At 36.9% G+C, this 23,573-nt stretch overlaps 1 protein-coding gene and 1 pseudogene across 4 annotated transcripts in view; one reads left to right on the top strand and one right to left on the bottom strand.

Annotated features, from left to right (window-relative positions):
- ADGRV1 (adhesion G protein-coupled receptor V1) overlaps positions 1 to 23,573 on the bottom strand; it is a 556,802-nt gene that overhangs the window by 351,405 nt on the left and 181,824 nt on the right. For all 4 annotated transcript variants that reach the window (XM_053224888.1, XM_053224896.1, XM_053224893.1 and 1 more), the window contains 14 exons: positions 21,940 to 22,104; positions 21,273 to 21,390; positions 19,334 to 19,457; positions 18,320 to 18,458; positions 17,960 to 18,145; positions 17,374 to 17,606; positions 14,051 to 14,199; positions 12,093 to 12,294; positions 11,353 to 11,572; positions 8,650 to 8,889; positions 7,218 to 7,367; positions 5,668 to 6,141; positions 3,324 to 3,467; positions 219 to 393 (listed from right to left, as the gene is read on the bottom strand). In XM_053224888.1, the coding sequence (XP_053080863.1) occupies positions 219 to 393; positions 3,324 to 3,467; positions 5,668 to 6,141; positions 7,218 to 7,367; positions 8,650 to 8,889; positions 11,353 to 11,572; positions 12,093 to 12,294; positions 14,051 to 14,199; positions 17,374 to 17,606; positions 17,960 to 18,145; positions 18,320 to 18,458; positions 19,334 to 19,457; positions 21,273 to 21,390; positions 21,940 to 22,104 (2,719 nt within the window). The remainder of the gene's footprint in view (positions 1 to 218; positions 394 to 3,323; positions 3,468 to 5,667; positions 6,142 to 7,217; positions 7,368 to 8,649; positions 8,890 to 11,352; positions 11,573 to 12,092; positions 12,295 to 14,050; positions 14,200 to 17,373; positions 17,607 to 17,959; positions 18,146 to 18,319; positions 18,459 to 19,333; positions 19,458 to 21,272; positions 21,391 to 21,939; positions 22,105 to 23,573) is intronic.
- LOC128316113 (40S ribosomal protein S11-like) lies at positions 15,838 to 17,746 on the top strand (annotated as a pseudogene).

Below are 23,573 nucleotides of genomic sequence, written 5' to 3'. Positions count from 1 at the left end.
GAGCCTGCTTTGGATCCTCTGCCCTCCCCCCCCCCCCCACCCGCCCCTCTCTGCCCCTCCCCAGCTTGCTCTCTCTCTTTAAAACATAAACATTAAGAAGCAAAAAACAAAAACAAAACACAGTTCATTATCCAGAGTAACGACAGTCCAAGAAAATGAGTGGCCAATTACACATCTCCATGTCCTATAGGGCAGATCTTAGAAAAGCTACAACTCACCTAATTTTGGGGTCATATTGCCAACAACAATGAATTCTGGGATTTCCAACCCAGGAGCATATCCAGCCACCCAGGCAACCACGAGAGAGCCATATGTGCCTCTCCTAGAAATCACAACGTGGCTTGTTCCCGCAGTGACATCCGTGAGTGGAAAAGCAGTAGATTCAAATCCAACCTGAGAAAAAACATGCTTAGAATATTTTATTTCTTTCTAAACATTCCTGTTTTCTAAACAGTGGGTTATAAGTCAACTTTCTCTTTGTTTATACAATCTATTTTCTTGTTTTGAAAATATTCAATTCAAGAGTAATGCTTAAGAAATGACATCTGAGGTGCGCCTGGGTGGCTCAGTCAGTTAAGCAGCCGACTTCGGCTCAGGTCATGATCTCACAGTCCGTGAGTTCGAGCCCCGCATCGGGCTCTGTGCTGACAGCTCAGAGCCTGGAGCCTGCTTCAGATTCTGTGTCTCCCTCTCTCTCTGACCCTCCCTCGTGCATGCTCTGTCTCTCTCTGTCTCAAAAATAAATAAACATTAAAAAAATAAAATAAAATAAAATAAAATAAAATAAAATAAAATAAATAAAAAGAAATGACATCTGAGATTTGGAAATTTATTCAATTTTGTAACTCCAATGATAGTTTATACCTTTTTGTTAATCAAAATATAATCCTCTGAATTTACAAGACCCAAAAAAGACAAATGTAATTTGTTAAAAATGAAAGCAAAAGATTAAAAATTTTAATGATTTGTTCATGGGTTTTTATAGAATCTGGTTTATCTAGAACTGAAATCTGACTTCTTTCCAAGATATAATAATAAATTCTTCATTTTTAAAATGAGCACCATACACTAGATTTTCTATTAAGATTCTTTCCAGCTCTTTGACTCAATTTAATATTTTTTTGAGGACCAGAAACCTCCAAAGATTTTTTTTAAAATAATCATCTTTTTCATCCATATCAAGTAAGATCTTGTTTTAAGGGTAACCTTTTCAGGGAACTCTGGGACTTAAAAATGATTTATAGATGAAATAAGTTCTGGCCAATAAGTAAAAATAAAACCAGAGTCCTGGCTTCACACTGTGATTTGGATAACTCAGTTTACCTCTTTTGGTCCCAATACCAATAAATTGGGATACCATATGATTGACAGTTCTATATTAAGACTCATTTGCCCCATTTTATTTTTCTTCAATATTCCAGACTTTTTTTTTAATATTTATTTATTTTTGAGATCGAGAGAGAGAGAGACAAAGAGCAAGCAGGGGAGGGGCAGAGAGAGAGGGAGACACAGAATCCAAAGCAGGTGCCAGTCTTTGAGCTGTCAGCACAGAGCGTGATGTAGGGCTTGAACACACAAGCTGTGGGATCGTGACCTGACCTGAAGTAGGACACTTAACTGACTGAGCCACCCAGGAACCCCTCATTTTCCCCATTTTAAATCGGAAATCAAAGTAGCAGAAAAGTGTAAGAAGGTACCACAGAAGAGCCTCTGGAGCTACAGAAAAGAAAAAGGAAAAAACAAAAACAAAATTTCCATTTTACACCAGCCTAGATTCTCTATTATAGTGAGGTTTCTGTTTAGCAATTGTCAAAAGCTTTGACATATTTAAGATCATACCTGCTCCATGGCTAGTGGCTGTTTGAAAGTGTTCTAGTCACACGGGGCACCTGGGTGGCTCAGTCAGTTAAGTGTCCGACTTCAGCTCAGGTCATGATCTCAGTTTGTGAGTTTGAGCCCCACGTCAGGCTTTGTGCTGACAGCTCAGAGCCTGGAGCCTGCTTCAGATTCTGTGTCTCCCTCTCTCTCTGCCCCTCCCCTACTCACACTCTGTCTCTTTCCCTCTCAAAAATAAACAATAAAAAAAAAAAGTCTTCTAGCAACAACACACACACACACACACACACACACACACAAACCCCACATACAAACACTGGTAAGGAGTACAGAGGATACATCAAGGACAGGAGGCCCCAATCTTGCCCTTTGAGGTGATACATGTCACGACCATGTGCATGGACAAGGAGTAGGAAATATTTTGCTATGCCAAATAAATGGTTCATGTTGAAAGCAATCTTTTTTTATAACGACCTGTGAGTAACAAGAAGACAACAAAACTTCAAAGTATTATTTATTAAGTTATAGTCCTCCATTCCCTCTTGAACAGATGAGGTGCAAAAGAAAGAAAACTATTCTTCTCAGTTATTTTTTAATGCTGATGGATTCCACCTAGGGGATAAGCAAATCCATCCCTGCAGCCCAGGAGGGAGTTTCTGAAGAGGATCTGCTTAATGGTCAGAGACCCTGTTACACAAGCTTCTGGCCAGCTCTATCAGCTGCAGAGACTACATGTCTACACATTGGTCTAGGCCCGCCTTAATCAATCAAAGCTGAAGGAGCTCCCATCTGAAGGAAAAAGATGCAATGTTATCTCACCATCGTCTAACAAATACACACATTACCATGAGCCAGAGACAACAGCCCCTGCCTTGCTCGTACACTGACAGAATCTGCCTAAATAGGAATTAAAGCCCTCAAGTTATTCTTTGTTCTCCTGTGAATTTACGAAGTGATTAGGAAACACTCTCTCCCACACTGAACTCCTGTAGAAGATTCAAATATGCAGGGACAACCAAGTCACAGGATCCTATCACGATTTATCTCCATCAGCACAAACGTGGCACAATAAAAAGGGCTCTCAGAATGAAAGAAAAATATTCACAATGAGTAAATGAAAAAGTCTGAAATATTAACTGATGTTTTGTTCTAATTTTAATTATTTAGCATAAAATATCTCAATATGAAATATTCACTAACAACAACAACAAAAACCTGGAAATTTTTATTCTAGGTGACGGTTATTTTAAAAATCCTTATATTCACGTTCTGTGAGACACAAACTTCCTAAATCTCCAAAAAGGAAAATGTCAAAAATTGGCAAATTACTTTCATAAAATGCATCTATAATCAATGCATCTACTTTGATACTGATTTAAGGAAATAATGAATCTTGAGCAATTTTAGGTCTAAGAATCTTTTTAATCCTTCCTGTGAAAGCTGCCCTCTAGTGGTTCTACGACGGTTACACACCCTGGACCCATTACCTGAGAATTGGCGGCTTTCTCAGGGACAGGAAGGACAGTGGATTTTGCTTCCTGGAGAATTTTTGGCATGCCGTAGAAACGCCCACTGACAAGCATCACAGTCAGCAGTTGCAAGGTGAAATTGGAGCCCAGGGATATGAAGACCTATAAACAATCAGTATCAATGACTTCTTTAGTAGTATAAAAAAATAATTTTCAGAGAAAAATATTGACATTTGACAGAGTCATTAGCAAAACATCTCACGGTCCTTTCATACAGTTTCATCAATATATGTCTTTTCCCTCAGGTCATAAAACAAATCACAAGTACAAAGACTATGGGGTGAAGAGTGATCGAGTGTAAAAACACAAATTTGCAAATCTTCCATGTGTGTCCAAATGCCTCAAGAATGATAACAATCACAGAAGTCACATTAGTAATGGAATCATGTACCACAGGAATAAAAGAGCGCACTGGTGAACAGTCAGCATCTAAAACTCACTTTCTTCTTCTCCATCGAGTGATAATTACTATGCTAATGAGATTTACTCAAAACAGATAATGATGTAGGTGTACTGATCATCCGAATATTTTGGATAAATAAAAATTACTAATAAAATGTATTAGATTACAAAGTTTTAAAGTTTTCAAATCTAACTAAAAAAGGGAAATTCTGAATTTAAAAATTAATGTTACTCTAAAATGGATTTTTTTTAATTTACAAAGCATTTTCCCACAGAAACATGGTTGTTGATAATGGATAAGCCTCCAAGTCATCTCATAATCTGGACTATTACTAAAAACTCTGTACATCTTTATTGAATGCAAAAATAACCATTTTTGTGGAGTCTGTTCTTCTTTTAAATATAATGTAGTTAAACATACACCACAGTCCTCCAAATGTGCAAAATATGTACCCTAGTAGTTTCAAATGTTATGTAACATGAGGATAACAGATGCTTCAATCATGCAATCAATCTTCATTTTTTCAAAGTGACACTCACTGAATATGACTCATAGATCAAGTGCTAAGGAAACAGAAATAAATCAGTGTCCTCACTTCAAGCATGTGCCTCCCACCTCTCTTCTAGGGGTGCACCCTTTCTCCACACAGTTCACTGGCTGGGCCATTAAGGTGGGGCATGTGCATAAATCGAGGGTTAAGATTTTTTCAGTGGTCTCCTTTTTCCCTTATGCTCTAGATATAATGCATTGCTCTTTGAAGACTGGGATATTAGTTAGAAGAAGAAAATATGCACATAACTTTTGATTCTCCAAAACTTAACTACTGATGGCCTACTGTTGACTAGAAGCCTTACTGATAACATGAACAGTCAATTAACACATATTTGATAAGTTTTCACATATTACTACTGTATTCTTGCAATAAAGCAAGCTGGAGAGAAGAAAATGTTCTTAAGAAAATCATAAGGGAAAATACATTTACAGTGCTGTACTATATTTGCTGAAACACATCCACATGTAAGTGAACCCGCACAGCTCAACTCATGTTGCTCAAGGGTCAACTGTATACCATTCATCTTTTCAAGTGAAAGGAAAAGAAGACTAACATCCTTCAAAATGTTCCAGGTACCATGCACTACAAGAGACAATCTAGGAGTTAGGCAGATCAAGGCTTTTAGTCCCTGTAATATATATCACTTATTTTGGATTTCCTACACAGTCTGAGAATAGTTTTGTATTATCCATATGGCTTAGTAAAATAACAGAATAATCAAATCTTCACTGTGGCAGGTCTTACTGTCAAATGAAATCTCACTATAAAACAATATGAAGCTATTCCTAGAAAAGCTAAAGGAATGTCCCCTGGTGCTCATTAACAGAAATTAAAACTTGAATGCATTCACAAGGTGATATTACATAGATAGGTATAAGAAAATGTTTTGTTACATAATTTAGGCACACTGTATTTTTTTAAAAACTCTTCTAATTTGTCAGTGAGACTTAATACAATCATATTCTGGTCAAGTTCATCCATCTCCCACTTCCCCAGCTTTGCAGTCTTTATTCCAGTCTGGAAAATTTTCAGAAACAGGAAATGGAAGCTAGAAATTAATACAACAGGGTCAGGGCATCGAGTCAATTTCCCAAAGAACTATAGGAAAGTTAGAAATAAGTACTGCATTAAGTGTCAGCTGCATTTAAACAAAAATACGTTATTACCAAATGGGAATATACTAAATTCATTTATAAACTGCACATGTCTCATCCAATAATTATTATGCATTCCTATGTCATTTTTTTATGGTTATATTTAAATATCTCAGTAAAATTTTAAGCTGAAAACGAGATAAGCCAGGCCTCTCCTTGAAACGGTCAGGAAACTGAAGAAATGCTACAAACCTGACTCCTCACTGGCACCAGGTCCACTTTATATCTGGCACCGTCTTTGACCACCAGCTGCCTCTCTGAATTTTCACTAACAACTAGCTGCTCCTTTTGGTCAGAAGAGATCCGAAACCCAACAGCCACGTCTCCAAATGTTCCAGCAAGCCGGGTTACATTAATTTGGATGAATCTACTAAGGTTTTGCCCTACAAGGATTGACTGGTAATCTGAATACAGAGCAAATACTCCATGTGGGTCATCATTTGCAGAAACAGAGAACTGGGTGATGCATTTCTCTGGATCCAGTTCTGCTCCTCCCTCTACAGAAACAAGCCGGATCACATAATCTTCTTCAATCTCAGGTATATCATCTGGCAGCAGATGAACATCAAATCTCACTTCACTCTCTCCATCAGCAATAGTGAAAAATCCTTTTGTAGAAAGAAAGTCTCCAGTAATGTCAAACACACTGCTTATTTCCCAGTAAACCTAAAATAAAAGGAAATAATCCAACAAAGTCACATAATTCAGTATATTGAATCAAAAGCCTTTATATTTCCCCCATAATATACAAAAACTAACTCTGAATTGTGCAGCATCATAGTCAAAGCCAGACTCTCCAAATAGTCAGTTTAGAAAGTATGGAAGAATGACATTAGCATCATGAAAGTATATGAACTCTTTCAGACTATTGTATGCAATTTGCAGGACAAGATTACAAAATCTCATTTCACTTCTAAAATAACAACATGATTTGAAGAGATAAAGCAAAGCAAAGTTAACTTTGGAATGGCAGTTCCATAAATACATTCTAGAGTTCTGAATATGTATTTGATAGGCATTTGAATCACAGACAATACTTGAAGATAAAAAGCGAGTAGAGAATCTGATGCTTCATACTGGAATTTGTTTGGGTTCACTTTTAACAAAAAGGGAATATCTACAAGACTTCAAGAATTAAAAATTCTTTTCCAAGAATTTTTGTAGCCCCAGCCATAAAGTTTCCACTGAGGAAGTACCAGTTAATCTCCAATATGTGAAGAGTTAAGTTCATAAAGAAACTGCAAAGTATGTTCTGCTAGCAAACAAACAACCTTGATCTGTTAGACAAACATCCCGATGATTTACAAGAGCATCCCCAAACAGTCTATGTCAATATACATGCAAATGCAACCTCTTAAAAATCAGTTGGTAAATGAGAAAATTATACTGAGAAATAAAGCTCTAAAGAATAGATTAAGCAATTTACAAAACTCATTGAGGGACTTAAGTAGGAAAAGTTAAACATCAGAGCAAATAAGAAAATACAAAATAATTCAGTCACACCCTTCATGACTAAGTGTGAGAAAGATCTTTTCAATCTAAGTATAGCTGGGTTTAGAGAAACAGCTAGAGGTTGATGTTGGCTGGAGAACCCAAAGGTGCTGAAATGAACCTTCTCGGCTTCCTCTGAAACTCATGTTACTTCTAAAATTTTTACCATAACATACAGTTTCTCTGTTCTTCACAATCACGTTTGTTAGGCAAATTGTCACACTATTTAAAAATCAAATGAAAAATAGTACCATAATTTCTCCAAAAATGCCCTTGACTCTTTTGACAAAGAAAGTAATGATCAGGGGCCCTTCCAGAGCCGACGGCTCTGAATAGGTCTTCTCAGATAAAGACTCAGGAGCAAACTGAACAACCCCATTTGGATCACCAAACTTCTGTATCTAAAAACAGAAAAAGATAGCAGAATGAATAATATAACAACTACAGATGAAATTACAGTGCCTAACATATCAATATGCAGATAAGCTGAAGAAACGAAAGAAACACAGAAATAAGTCTTGAATATAATCTGCCTAGCTACCTGATTTTTCAAAAGCTTCTTCAGTACACTGATTGTTATCTAAAACAAGTAGGTTCTTATTCCCCAAGGGTAATGGGAGTGTCTGGAAAACTGTAATTTGTAGAGTCTCAGAAGGATAGTACTTCAATGCCTGAATTTGATTTGATTTGCCTCATGTTTGCTTTACTTTACCAGGCCTAATTGTTCAGTCAAACACTAGCCTAGATTTTGTTGTGAAAGTATTTTATAGATGTGATTAATATTTACAATTGGTTGACTTGAGTGAAAGAGATTACCCTTGATATTGTGAGTGGGCCTCATCCAATCATCTGAAGGCCTTTAGAGCAAACACTAGAGCTTCCCAGAAGAAAAGGAATGCTGCCTCAACACTGCAATTTAGGAATCCGGCTTGAGTTTCCATTCTGCCAACCTGTCCCACAAAATTCAAACTCAAGATCACGACTGCAAGCCTTTCCTAACCTTCCTACCAGCCTGCTCTATGGACTTTGGACTTGTCAACCTTCACAAACGTGTGAGCCTTTTTTTTTAGTCAATCTCTCTCTCTTTGTTTTTCTGGAGAAGTCTGACTGATACAGACCCCAGACTATTTTCTAAGCTTAAAAAAAAAAAAAGAATATCTCTCTAGATCATTTTCACAGTAGCCTTGGTCCCCAGCACTTTCTACCCCTAATGGACTAAATGGTTCATTCATATAAAATACACTAAATTCAGAGTTGATGCAACACATCATTGTGCTAATTGAACAAATAACCATTCTTTCTCCCAACAATCTGCCTTGTGACTGAGTTAATAACTTTTATGTACTTTCACAGCAAGGACACCCAATGTTTAGGATGATGTAACAAACAGCTCCTGTCTAAAAGTGCAAAAATATTTTCAAAACACCAAATTTTCTCAGGGAGCAAAATAAGTATTTATCACACTACATGAAGGCCACTTAAAAAGTAACTACCAATAATCAAGCTATATAATGAACTAATATAATAACCAGAAAGTCTGGTCCATAGGAATTATTCTGACTTCATCTGGTTTTATGACTTTCGATACATCTTAAGCCCATGGAGTTTCAACAAATATAAAATGCATTTTTTGATAAATTCATTAAATCCAAAATTCTGTGGGAAAAATAAAGTTGGACTTACTGTTATAGTAATATCTTTAGATCTGGAGTCTAATTTAGCTTCTCCTTTCACAAGTTCAAGTTTAATAATGAAAATCTCTTCAACTTCAATGTCTTCATGAGGATAGATTGTCAGAGTGATGGTTCTCACACCACCTTCTCCCTCTCCAAAATAGAAGGATCCACTCACTGGGTCTGCAATGTCTCTGTTCTGTGGTGGTAAAGCTTCTTGAGAATTGGGTCCTAATATCTCCCAGTTCACCTGAAGGGTATTGTGTTTTTAATAGAGATGACCAATTTCAAGTTTTTTATTTATTTCTTTATTTAAAAATTTTTTAAAAAGTAATCTCTACACTCAATGAGGAGCTCAAACTCACAACCCTGAGATCAAGAATGGCATAATCTACTGACTAAGCCAACCAGGTGCCCCAGAGATAATCAATTTTAAACAAAGAATTACTTTGCAGGGTATGTAGTATTAGAAACAAATATATCTATGTATGAAAATTATTCTATGATATCTCCAGCAAATTCCTCATGTCTTTTAAAAAATACTAATATTTGAGGGGCATCTGGGTGGCTTAATCAATTACATGTCCAACTTCGGCTCTGGTCATGATCTCATGGCTCTTGAGTTCAAGCCCCACGCAGGGCTCTGTGTTGACAATCCAGGGCCAGGAGGCCGCTTAGGATTCTATTTCCCTCTCTCTCTCTGCCCCTCCCCTGCTCACACTCTGTCTCTGTCTCTCTCTGTCTTTCAAAACTAAACATTGAAAAACAATTTTTTAATTAAAAATTAAAAAAATAAAAATACTAATATTTGCAAATATAAACTACCTAATTGCAGGATATAAGTTTTCAGGGATAACAATGTATATGCTTACTAAGTAAAGAAAAATATGAATACCTGGTCATTTGTCATCACCACAGGATAACAAAAATATAAAAGCATGTATTTTAAATATATATTTTAGAGAAATAAAAACTTAAATAGTATGAATACAACACTGTCTTGCTGCATGCACAGTTTCTGTCAACCAAAACCCATTCGAATAAGATAATAAAACCATGTGAAAAATCTTATGAGTGTGTAACTTCTTTTAAATACACCTAAATAAATTCCTAGTGTAAAACAAACACAACTTTTCTTAAATTGTTATAAAAAACAAAATTATATTCTAAATGCCTTTTTAAATATTTCTATAATATAAACTCATATACTTTTCATATCTGCAAGGAAACAAAATTGGGAATTTCTCTTTGCTTCTTTCCTCTTTCCGCAGCACTGGGCATGCAGCTGACCACTGCCTCTCTCTGGCAATGCTGCATCCTGTCTTCAGTGGCCTCCATGATACATACCTTCCCAGTTTTCCTCCACCTCTACATCTCAGGTTTCTTAGCTGGCTCTCTTTCCTCAGAGAGTTCACTGCTGGCAGCTGGGGACTTCAGGCTGTCTCCTTCACGTCCCTATCTACGCACCTTAGCCCACATAGTTTCAAATGCCTCCACACGTCAGCAGCTTCTCCCCTCCCCGCAACCGCAACCCATACTTACACATGCCCCTGCCTGCCCGACCCTGCACTGGGACGTCCGGTATCAATCTCCAATTAACATGGCCAAAACAGAACTCTTGGTTTTCTGCCAAGCTTCTGCATCTCAGTAAACAGCACTACAATTTAACCAGCTGCTCAACTGAAATTGCAGCAGTTATTCTTCATTCTGTCTTCCCTCAGCCTCCACTAATCTAGTGTTTTCTCCAAAACATACTCAATATCTATTCACTCCTCACCATCCCATCTCCACCCGTCTGAGCCACTGTCATCTTGACCCTGGACGACACAGGACAAGAGCCTCCTAACTAACCTCCCTGATTCTACTCTGGCTTCTTGACATTTCATTTTCCTTAGAACAGTCAAAAGGGAGATACTTAAAATGGCAATCCAGGAACATCAACACCATCCCCCCACTTCAAACTCTCTAATGGTATCCTGTTTGCACTTAGAATGCTCTTTAGTCTGGCTAAGGAGGGTCGCTGTGACCAAACACCTCTCGACCTCTCTGATCTACCTTGTGCTGCTACCCCCGACCACCCAAGCCCGCTACCACATGGAACTCTCCGTACTTCAAACATGTCAGGCTTGTAGATACACACTTATTCCTTCTCCCCAAATGCTCATCCCTCTAACAATTACGTGACCATCTCTTTCTCAGCATCCAGTGTTCAGCTTAAATATCACATCACCATCTAATCTAGAGTAGTCAACAACTCTAAGTCTAGAGTAGTAGAGTAGTCAATCCAGAGGTAACTCACAATTGTGTTTCTCAATTTTACATCCCTGCAGAGCACTTAAGTGCTATCACATAATTTTCTTTTTGTTTATTGCTCTGAAAACTCTAAGAGAACAGAGACTAGGTCTGTCTAGGTCACCAGTGTATTCTCAGTGCCCAGAAGAGGACCTGGAACATGGAAAGCACTCAACAAGTACTTGAACTAATGCGTTTTATAAGAATTCTTCATTTTATTTCTAACTTGCTCTCGAGAGATTCTGATGACAGCTTGTCTCATACATTTTTATGGACTTATAGGACCTGGAAGCCACTTTACCCCTATTAGGTAATTAATAAATATTATTGCAAATACATAAACGGATATATTTGAATAGTAAGAAAATCCAGCTCCATACTCAAGCTATCATTTTTCAAACCATGAGAAGAAGAACTCTACCTGAATCTCTCCCAAGAGTCCTCCAGCCCGCTCCAGCAGCAAGGATAAAATCATTGTGGAATGGGGATTAGGAACAGAAATGTTGCTTTCATTAAGAAATCTTATAACGCCAAACGGAGGGTCACTCTTGGCAATTGTGATTCTGCTCACTAGGTGGCGCCCAAGGACCGCTCCTCCAGTCGCTCCAATGAGCAAAATTTCAACGGGCTCTGCAAATTCACTGCATAGCAAGAAGGAGCAATTCTGAGTTTAAACATATTAAAATGCTTCTAAAACCCAAATAACTAGTCATTTTCCAAATTGGTCATACATATTCAAGGCACAGCATTCATACACCAGTGGTACGAAGAGGGTGCTTAGCTAAAAGCATGAATGATCAACTTCAATATTACATAACCTGCAATAGTTATTAGACGTTCTTCCTCTCTTTTGAATTGCTTAATGCATTAAGGAAGTGAATTGCAGGATGCTTCTACATTCTGATTAGACTTTTCAAATCTAAAAGAACAAAAATTTATTGTTTCCCTCTATATGCAAAAAGTGACAAAGACAATCCTAATGGTCTCCTGATCCCTTCTTCCCTACCCCAGCCCCCATAAAAGTTTCTCATGAATTTCTCAATTGGCACATGTATAACCTTAAAATCCTGTTATCAGTGCAAAACATGGGTAAAGACTGGAACACAAAAATCCTGCTTTACATATGCCCAAAGTATTTCCAACATTACTAAATAGTATTACCTTTCATTATCATCAATGATGGAGACATTTATAAAACTTAAATTCTGTCCATGCTGAAAGGTGATTGAACTGCCATGCAGTATATAATCCACACCGGCAGGAACTGTAGAGGAACTCCGAGAGATGAAATCAGCAGTCACATGGCCATAAGTCCCCTGCAGCCTCACCACTGGAATCATAATCACTCCAACATCCTCCTCCACTATGGCAGGAATATGTAATTAACTGGTATGCCAGACAAAACCACTATCTTTTATAAGACTCAGTCAAATTAAACACAGCAATTAAATATAACAGTACAGTTGTGCAAGCCCTCAATGTTTCCATAGTTCATTTATCATTTAAAAAATATTAGTGAAAATTTCAAGACATTTTTTATGAGAAATGCAGTTTGTCATAAGTTAAAAATTATAGTGAGCAGTGTAAGTTAGAATTGAAATAACCTATTTAATCATTAGCACAGGAATTCTTCCTCTGTGTGCTACATACAATAAATGATGCTTGCTTTCCAAGACAATGCTAGATGAATATGAAAAACCCTTAGACAATGCTAGATGAACATGAAAAACCCTTAAAATATGTGTACTCAAAGGAAAGTATTCTGGACTGCTGCTACATTTAGTTGAAATCTATGTAATATAAATAACTGTGGTTAATGTTAATTATATCATATGAATGTTTTAGAAGTCCACATGTAAATATACTTCTATTACTTCTTGAGTTCCGATGAAATATATTTGAGAATGTGAAAATGTATCCTCAAAGTTTAATTTCAACTTAGAAATTCTTTTCAAAAATTTACTTCCTCTTAAGCTATGCCAACCTCTGTAAATTAAAATGTCATTTAATAGTTTACACTAGCTATGTTTACATTAGCCAACAGTTCATGTTAGCTATAGCTAAATAGTGCTGAATTTACACTGTAGTTATAAATATGCAATGCTCCAAAGACAACAAATCAAACAGAAATCACTGAACACAAAAATTCTAAGTGATTTATTTATTTCTTGGTATAAAACTGAAGCATGACTTCTATTAACTGTAGACTGAAGTTCACAAAAGAGTGATGTCTTCCATATCCGTAAAGTTGATATTAATCAATTGCAAAATGATTTCTGATGAGCTTTAAAAATGGGTACATAACCAATGAATTTGATGGAGGCAATGAAGTCAAAAAGTTAATTGCAGCAAGAAGATAACATGATTATTTTGAAAGGCATGTTCATATTCTACCTTTAAATAAAATAAAAAAGCAGCCCCTTTTTCCCCAGGAGGGATTACAGCCATAGATCATGCATTCTGCTTCTAGCGGGGGTGGGGAACAGGCAACAGTAGGTGGCTGCTGTTAGGAACTGTCACAAGAAAGTACGAGTAGGTGCCCAGATACCACCTGCATTGTATCTGCAGTCCAGTAAAACGGTCATTTCAAAGCTGATTATTTATTAGAAACTGAATATTCACTGATTTCTAATCACAGAGGAAATGATTTCATAAATGAGAAAGATATTTTATGAAGATGACTGAAATCTAAACATTGCAATAATCCTAAGGTTCAATGGGTTTTCTAAAGCCTCGTTCCTTACCATACAGCTTTGCCACACACGAGTAAGGTTCATACTGCCCAAAGATAACTCAAAATATATTTTACAAATAAAATATGTAAATATATGTAAATACATATAAAGGTGTACATGTAGGGGCACCTGGGTGGCTCAGTCGATTAAGCATCCAATTCTTGATTTCGGCTCAGGTCATGGATCTCACGGTTCATGAGACTGAGCCCCGCTCAGGTTCTATGCTAACAGGGTGGGGCCTGCTTGGGAATTCTCTCTCTCTGCCCTTCCCCTACTCCCATCGTCTGTCTGTCTATCTCTCTCTCTCTATCTCAAAATAAATAAATTTTAAAAACCTTTTTGAAAAAAAAAAGCGGCAAATTTATAAGATTACTGAAAACTTACCTTCAAAGGCAGTGTATCTTGGGTCAAATTCAATGACACCCTCTACATTATCATTTTTCATTATTATGATTCGAATAATGGAGATGTTTCCTATTTCAGGAGGTTGATCTATCTGAAGTCCATTTTCTTGAATGGTAAAATCATACCCGCTTGCGAAGTCATAAAAAAAATAATAAAAGAAAAGGAGTAAATAATTGTTCATTGAAATGCCCTTTAGCTCCTATAACTTAGTTCTATTAAGTGTTCTTATATTTTTAAAGATCCCAACACTAAAATATTTCTTTTTCCTGAAATGATGTCTGAAACAGACTTCTGTGCTGCTCCCAATTATCACTGCCTGCATGAAACCTAAACCAATATAAAGTTATTAAACGAGAAAAAGACTATTGGGAAATTGGGAAAAAGTTGTAAAATGAACCTCTGGGTGACGAATGCATTGATAAACTCATCCAACAGTGATGGGCCAAGGAAGAGGATGTACATGAAACTGTAGTGCACTCTGAGACAGGAAACCAGCTGGGCCACAGCCACAGTGTCAGGATGAAAGGGTTACTTTAATTTTTTTTTATGTTTATTTACATTTTGAAAAAGACAGAGAGAGAACAAGCGAGTGCATTTGTACGCGGGGAGGAAGAGAGAGAGAGGAAGAGAGAGAATCTCAAGCATGCTCCGTGCTATCAGCACAGGGCCCAATGAGACTGCAGAGCTCAACATGGGGCTCATTGCCACAAACCGTGAGATAATGACCTGAGCCTAAATCAAGACTTAACTGACTGAGGCACCCAGGCTCCCCTAAAAGGGTGACCTTAACTTTTTTTTAATGTTTATTCATTTTTGAGAGAGAGAGAGACAGAGCACGAGCAGGGAGGGGCAGAGAAAGAAGGAGATACAGAATCCGAAGCAGGCTCCAGGCTCTGAGCTGTTAGCACAGAGCCCGACACAGGGCTCGAACTCACAGACTGAGAGATCATGACCTGAGCCGAAGTTGGACACTCGACCGACTGAGCCACCCAGGTATCCCTGAAAAGGTTACTTTAAGGAAAAAAAGGGTGTCATGCCACTAAAGAAATTTCAAGCTATAAGAAAATATCTCTGTGGACACCAACTGCAATCAATGCCTCTATTCTTTAATACACATGGTAGTTCACTTGGCTAATGACATATTTCTGCTGAGGAAGTCACCTTTTTTTTTTTTTTGATTGATGTTTTTCCCCATGAAGAAAAGTTGTGACCTCCAGAGTTTTATATCACTTTAATTCCTGAAGCTAAAAAATGTCACAAAACCATTTCAGTCTTTTCTTCAATTCTCAAATTCTATTTGCCTGGTGTTTTTATGCTACATAGTTTCAAAAGGTTGAAAGCTGATTAATAAGATTATTTGTAAGGCAACATTAGAAAACTGGGGATTAAACTATTAAATAAGAGTCAATGTTAACAGTTGTCTGAGATGGACTGTAGATGACCTGATTCCCTTAATCCCAAAGAAGTAAATTTTCTAGCAACTAGGCAAAATGAGATCATACAACTTTGCTTTTTCAAATCAAAGGAAACCTAGAAATTCACCTAGAAGGAAAAACTTGGTTTTCTCAGAATTAAACTTAAGCAGGAATTGCTTTTTAAGGCCAAGTCATAGTTAGCCAATAACACAGATGTTATCTCCACACTTAATGAGTTAATTTGACTAAATTTCACTTACTTAATGAAAACAGCGAGCAGCTCAAATTTTAACACATTTAATGTAAGCTAAAATTCATTCCCATTGTCGGTTTTCCTTTTTTCAGATGGCCAGGAAGATGGTGGACATTCAGACTAAGGATGCCTACCAAAAGCATGTAACCACTTTCAAAGTAAGAAGAGGGTCCTGCTTGGATAAACTGGCAAGGAGATGCTCCTGTGATACTGCGAAAACATTGGTTTGGGCTTCAAGATGCCCAAAGAGGCCATTGAAGGCACCCATTTGACAAAAATTCCCCTTTCCTGGTAATGTCTCCATCCAAGGGCAGATTCTGTCTGGTGTGGTGACCAAGATGAAGAAGCAGAGGACCACTGTCATCCACTGAGCCTCCCTCCACTACATTCAAGAGTAGAACTACTTTGAGAATGCTTTAAGAACTTGTCTGTCCACCTCTCCCCATGCTTCAGGGATGTCCAGAGCAGTGACATTGTCACAGTGGGTGCATGCCAGCCCCTGAGCCAGACTTGCACTGAACAGGTTCAAAGTCATGAAGGCTGCTAGCACCAGGAAGCAATTCCTTGAGTTCTGATATTAGACATCTGTCCACACCCCTGAAGAAAATAAAGTTATTTTTCCAGTAAAGAAAAATTAATTACCATTGCCAGACACAGAATCATTTCTGGGAAATTTAAGGCTTGAAGTGTACACATATCCACAGTATTTTTTTCCAAGTGGAATGATATATACTCTACCTAAGTCACACAGTGAAAAATTTTAGCTGGAAACAGCTTTTAAAGCATGGCATGCATATAACAGATGCAAAAACATATTCATGCCCAACAAAAATTCCTTTGAGACTCATAAATGTAGGGGCGCCTGGGAGGCTCAGTCCATTGAGCATCTCACTTGATTTCAGCTCAGGTCATGATCTCCGGGTTTGTGAGTTCAAGCCCCACGTCGGGCTGTGCTGACAGTGCAGAGCCTGGTTGGGATTCAATCTCTCTCTCTCAAGATAAATAAATAAACATTTAAAAAACTTACATAAATGCAAACATTATTCTAGTTGCAGGTTTTGTGTAGTCTGTCAGAGCAGACGTACTCCCTGGGCTACTACAGCATGCGTAAGGAGTTTCTGTCCTTGTTCATCAAGTCTGCTCCCACCAAATCAGGGAGTGAGACAGGCTCAGTATGGTTAATTCTTAATCTTCGATAAAATCCTGGTGCACAGCTAACAACTATCTTTGACTCAAATTTTTCCCAAGTTAGAAACTGCTGATGGGCAAGCAACCACCTCCTTCCCCCACAGAAGATAACACGGCCTTCAAAGATACCAAGGAAAGAAATCTCTCACTCAGTCCTTTCACAGGTGTAGAGATAGAGGTTACCAAATTATTACAAGTCCATGCCATGCTCAATTCCCTGACTACCCAGAGTGAATTCTCACAAGAAAAACAACATACTTTCAACTTTAGGTGAAAAATAATACTTTAGAACACTGTATAATTAACATCCTTTATCATAATTTCCCTTCTATGTCCTGTCCCACTGTCACATAAATCTGAAAAAGAACAAGTTCAGTATTAATCCCCACAACAAATATTCTTCTCCCTCTCTCTTTTTTTGTTTGCTTTTTCCCAATTTTCTTTACCTTCCCAGGAGTTCCACCTTTGTAATTACTAGAGAAAATTCCTCTGGGCCTTCTGGAAGACCATCATCAAGTATTTCAATCGGCACACTTTTTGCCATCTCCTCTGCTTCAAAGAGCAGCTCCCCCACTGCAGGGATAAAATCCAAGCCTGCCTCTGCTGTCCCACTCACGGTCTCATACCAGAGTCTCACAGGACCCAATGATCCACCTGAACGGATGACTGTGATGTTCACCTATGCAAGAAGCAGTTTTTATTTAATTTGGATGTTTTATCTACCAGACAATACTTAATTTTTATCATTTCTAACTAATTTTCTATGTTTATCAGGGTTATGTTAAGATTGTAAATAAATATATAAAAGTTTATAAATTATATGTTAAAATAATGATATTAGCAAATTAGTTTGTGAAAACTATGGAAAATGAACAAGGAAATACTTTGTCAAGGTCACTCACACTATAACTTGCTACATTAACTCTTAATATTTAAATTAAAGCTTAATCAAGCTTGCCAAAAAAAATCACTCACTCACAAAAAAATAGAAACTAAAATGGTATTTAAGATTTTAAGCATTTTACACTCTACCCTTTTGGCTTCCTCTGACACTCGAAGTTGCTCATGTGAAAAGGAGAATCGGCCATAGGGAAAGTCACTGGCCACCACTGTGATACCAGCAGTGCTGCGGGATTCACTTAGTATCCCCCCCTCACTGACCCCAGTGAGCTGAAACTCATAGAAGCTCTTCTCCTCAGGAATGTCATCATTCAAAGCCTAAAGAAGGACAGAAAGAGACGTTATCAGTAGGATCTATAACATTTAAAGAAAAATGCCTATCACGTAAACAACAACAACAAACTCAGGGATATCAACAACCCCCAACCACCCCACCCCCCCAACACACACAGAACAAAGGGAATAATAGAAACGAGTAATATTGATTGATACCTGTATTATTACAACTGCTGCAGACTGTCCATCTCGCAATGTCAGTTTCCCCGATATTTCAGCAAATTCTCCCACAGAAGGAGGGAATATCCTCCAGTACACAGTGACCTCCCCCCAAATCGCTGAACCACGAATGAGGCTATAATATACAAAGGTATAATCAGTACGATTTTGTTGAAGTAATTTTTCCTAAATATATTTCCTAAATATTTTCTGTGTCTTTCAACAACAATACAGACAAAACCTGTATTCTTTTAAAGGGATTTAAAAGAAAGTATTTATAGACTTTTCATGTAATACACAAGGGGCAAAATATGAATAGTTTACCACAGTTCTCTTAAAAAACAGCACTTGATACAAAGAACACTAGAGGAAAACTATGAAAAAGATAAAGTATTAACCCAAATTCGGTTTTTTCATTGATAGCTGTCCCTCTCTTCATGAGAAAATTTGTAATAAAGAAAACTGCCTATGATAATACTACTTTAATAGGCCCTAATTATATATAGGGCCTAATTTTAGAACACTTAGAATCATAAATGTTTGATCCAGAGGATTTTCAAAGGAATGATTTTGTAGCTAAGACACGAGCTTACAGACAGGAAGTAACTCTTATTTGACACGGTGAGTGACAGAACAGGGTGAAAGCATCAGATCTCCTGATGTTAAGTGAAGGTGCTTTCCTTGTCGTAGGTTGTACAAATCACCCAAGTAGCAGTCATGATCATTAGATGTCAAGATTCGTGAATATGCAACCGTATGATCAATACATATCTGTTGAAGAAACTTTTCCTAAATATTCTTCATGATCTAACTTCAAGATAGGTCAGGATAGGTCTTTAATTTTTAGCAAAACTTTTTTCTACTTTCCATAGGATGTTACTAAAATATAAAATGATGATGCCTGAAGAATATGTATGTGATGAAAACAATGCACTTACATAAAAATGCTAAGGATTTTAAATAAAAGTTCAAAATCTCCACCTAAGCAAAGAAAAAGCATGAAGCCCATACCTGATGATAGCAGTACCATTGTATTTTCCTGAGGGTTCCCCGATGAGGACATGCTTAGATGATGGAGCAATCCCAACTTCTCCTGATGTTCCCTTATCTCCCCGAATGATTATTGATGCACTACCTGAGTTGAAGATGATACATAACATGAATGAAACAAACATATGTATTCACTTATTATATGCCTGGCAAAATTCTCAGCACTTCACATATATACTAATCCTGTGAGTCAATGGTCATGGAAATCATATGAACTAGGTGCTAACATTATCCTCATTTATCCTCATTTTCCCAATGAAATTATTTAAGCACATTGAGGCACTCAAGACAGTGAGGCAAAAAACTTGCCCCAAATCATATTTTAATGAAAGGGTGCAGGAGAAAGTGGGCAATAATTCCACTATCACTCTCATAATAAGAGAGTACTCTTCCACCATTTGCATTAATTTACTTCTGCAATGACCCTTTTGCAGTTCACTAAAACTGGCTATGTGGCAAAAGTAAGAATTCTTGGGGTAGTTTTTAGTTTTAATTTTCTGACTCCGCTATTTGCTTACAAGCATTTATAAAAAGCGAGCTCAATAATAGAAAGAAAAATTATAAGAAGTAATATGAGTATTCATATTATAGTTTAGCACTAACTTGAAGGAAAGTGTTTCCAGAAGCTAATATTAGGGTTTTATGAAACAAAGGACTGAGTAACTATACTCTCACTTTCTTTGGCAATGGATTAATAAAACTAAGAGTGGTCCGTCATGTCCAAGTATGCCACAATTCGAAATATATTTTTTATATTAATAAATTATTCATCCTGAACCATAGGTATATTCTTAGTCTTATGTCTAGTTAGTCTATATGACATCAGTCTGACATCTAATGTGATGTAGACAACTGAGCTAACTTAAGATGTATGGAAGAATATCGTGTAATCATATGATTCCCTCAGAGGTTTGTTGGAAAGTACTCTAGAGAAAAATGAGAAAAGAAATACCTTAAGTACATACAGTGATATTCTCTACAATTTTGAGAATCTCTTTGGCCTGGAATTCTGCTTTTTTGGCCACAGACCAACTCCATAGGATGGAGCTACTGATGTTAAAAAAGGGCACGTACGTCACTAAGCTTTCATATCAAAGTTGCTGGGCCATTTTTTATGGTTATTATTGTCTGTACCACAATGCAATCATTTTAGGACCATTAACCCTTTCTCTTCAGATAGGAAACAAATTTTCATAAGGACCACAGACAAATGAGAATTACGATGCCTATTTCTGAAATGTCAAAATACTGAAGTAATCACTTTCAGATGAAAATAGACATAGCTAGCCTGAAACAGACATAATATGCTAAGTTTTAAAATAATATTTTATTATAAAAGCCATATGTGACAATTATAAATGTGTAGAAAATATAGGTAATCAAATCACACTATCAACATTTCAAGTAAGTAATTCCAAACACACTTATAACATGCACGTGAAAAAATGGGATAACTCTGAACATGTTATGAAGCCTGCTATAACACAGCAATTATCCACGTAACTAAGTGTTTTTAATGTTTAATGTAATTAAAGCTTTTTCAGCTATATCCTTTTGAATACTTATATGGTACTCTGTCATATTTAACCAGTCTCCTATTCATGGACGTTTTAGGAAGCTTCCATATTTTACTTTACAAACATCACAACAACAAACATCTTTTAAAAAATCACAGAGCTAAGTACTGTAAAATCTTTGATATATAACTTTACCAATTCCAATACCAATCAGGTATTAGAATTTCACTTTTAAAAACTCTTTGGCTGTCATACAAGCGGGTTAGCTAATGTTTCAGCAAACATTTTAGTAATTATAAACCTAACTTTGTAACTACTCATTATTTGGTTATATTTTCCTGAGTATCTACTTTCTAATTTCCAAACATGTGAATTTCTCTTACCTTTCACTGGAGATATTTCTACTTCATCAATTGGTATCAACTGAATGGTAAAATGCCTGTCCTCCTCCAGCACAGTATCATGAAGCGTGTGCAACACAATGGTCTTTTCAGACTCTGTCTACATCAAATGAGAAGAATAATAAATTTTCTGGATAAAAGCCAAATTTTGAGTGTTCTCATTAGCAGAATAATGTTTATGACCATAAGTATTTTTTCAAGTGTCTTTTTGTACCTTAGAATTATGAGTTGCTTCTAGAAAAATCACTATATAAAAATTAGCTCTGACCAAAAATCCCATGTAAGTTTTTAATTGGAAAGAAGGGGGAAAATTAACATAACCTCTAAACTGTCTAAACATTGACGAGACTTGGGATCAAATAAGAGTTACAGAATGGGTGGAAATGGGGATAACTCCCAGATGTCCAGCTTGGTTGATGGGTTTTACCCTCAGTCAGGAGAGGAAACGTTGAGGGATGGAGGCAGTGTCTGAAATTAAGTTAGATTTTAGACATCAGGTATGTGTGTGATTTTCCTCCAAAGTGCCTATGATTTCAAATAAATTCCACACATAGTATATACTATCATACGAATTCATAAGCAGTACTATGGGAAAAAAAAACAAACACAAGTTTGAGAAAAACTACAGGAGTCCTGATGCTGACGATACCTCATCAAAAAGAAGTGTCCCATTCAAAGGCCTGAGATCATTTTTAGCTGTCTCATCTATGGTCCACTGAAGTCGAACAGCTCCTTTTCCTCCTAGGGACCGGACAACTGTCAATGTCACATATGAATCAGGGTCATCAGACAAAAGAGATTCATCAACCATTACCTAAAAGAAAGAAAATCCAGTAAGGTGAAAAAAGAAAGGAGCAGGAAAAATAATCTTACTTCTATTTGCAAAGACTGAAACTTTTCAATTCAGAACTCTGTTCATGGCATGTTACAATCATGTGGCAGAAAAAAAAATACTTCACCAAACCCCATTTCCTTTTTGTCCTAGACACTCTGCTACTTGGCATCTCCTCGCCTTTCCTCATCTCCTAGCAATTAGGTAGAGCATGTGACTAAATTCTGGCCAACAGTAACACGTGGGAAGTGAAGTACGTTCCTAACAGTCTGCATCAACTTCCCATAAAACATTCCACATTCCTTTTTTCTCCATGGGCTGGGTGACTAGTGAGGACTCCCAGGAACCAGGACAGAGTCAAGAACGAAAGAAGTGGGTGCCTGAGACGCCAGTTGGACAAGAGGTGTCCCTAAGACCCCACGAGGACCATGGATGTAGGGCTTCTGAAGGAAGAAAACAATAAATTCTTATTATCTTAAGGAAGTAAGATTTAGGGGTTCTTTGTTAATGGAGTCAGGCTCCCCAGACAATACAGACTGCAAGTGTCCTCCTAATTATCTGCAGTTTGCCAATTTTAGGAAGTCCAAATTTATTTGTTTTATTTTGTTTTTTTTTTTTTATTTATTTTCAAGTTACTTAATATACAGTGTAGTCTTGGCTTCAGGAGTAAGTCCAAATTTAAAAGAGGTTTTTATTAACCTGACAGAAATAGAGAAGGAAATTCAATACATTAATTTACGTGTACTATTTATTTTCTACACAAGTTCCTTATTAAGAGAGCTGGTTCAACTGAATTGCATATACTGACTGGGGAAGCAAAGTCCAAACTAAGCCTATAATATCCACCTGTTATGTAAATACAATAATATAAAACAATGCTTTCCATTTTCAAGACAGATACCTAAGTGCCCAACACAAATTTGTTTTGCTTTTTTTTTTCATGAGATTTGGTAATGGTTCCAAGAGCAGAGCTTTAGCGCTAACTAATATTTATTGAGCTTCTAGTATATGTCAATTCCGGCATATACATTATCTTATTTAAGCTTCACAGAAGCTCTAAGAAATCTGGAGGTTGGATATATGCACATATATGGAAAAGAGAAGCCTTCTCTTCTGGTTCAGATGTTCTGACTCCATAGCCAGTGCTATTCATGCCACCCCTCAGATAACAGAAATATTAAATAAGAAGCAAAGTGAGAAAGAAGATACCCATTATAAACTTATCATTCATATATAAGTCCTTTTTCTTTCCATAGATAATAACATTGTAGCTTCGGTTTCACAAGGAGATTTCTTGAGCCTGTGCTATTGCCAGTGCTTTGGTATACTTACCATATCGCCCTCGTGAGCAGCTTATTTGTTCTGACAGATTTATATTAATAAACTTTCCTCAATATTGTTGACTTCTAAATCTAATCTGTCATCAAATAATGCTAACAAAATGTTCACTA

Source organism: Acinonyx jubatus, chromosome A1 (genome assembly GCF_027475565.1).
Source record: "Acinonyx jubatus isolate Ajub_Pintada_27869175 chromosome A1, VMU_Ajub_asm_v1.0, whole genome shotgun sequence".
Lineage (NCBI taxonomy): Eukaryota > Metazoa > Chordata > Mammalia > Carnivora > Felidae > Acinonyx > Acinonyx jubatus.
Note: the sequence above shows the minus strand (reverse complement) of the source record. Positions and strands in the feature narration are given on the sequence as shown.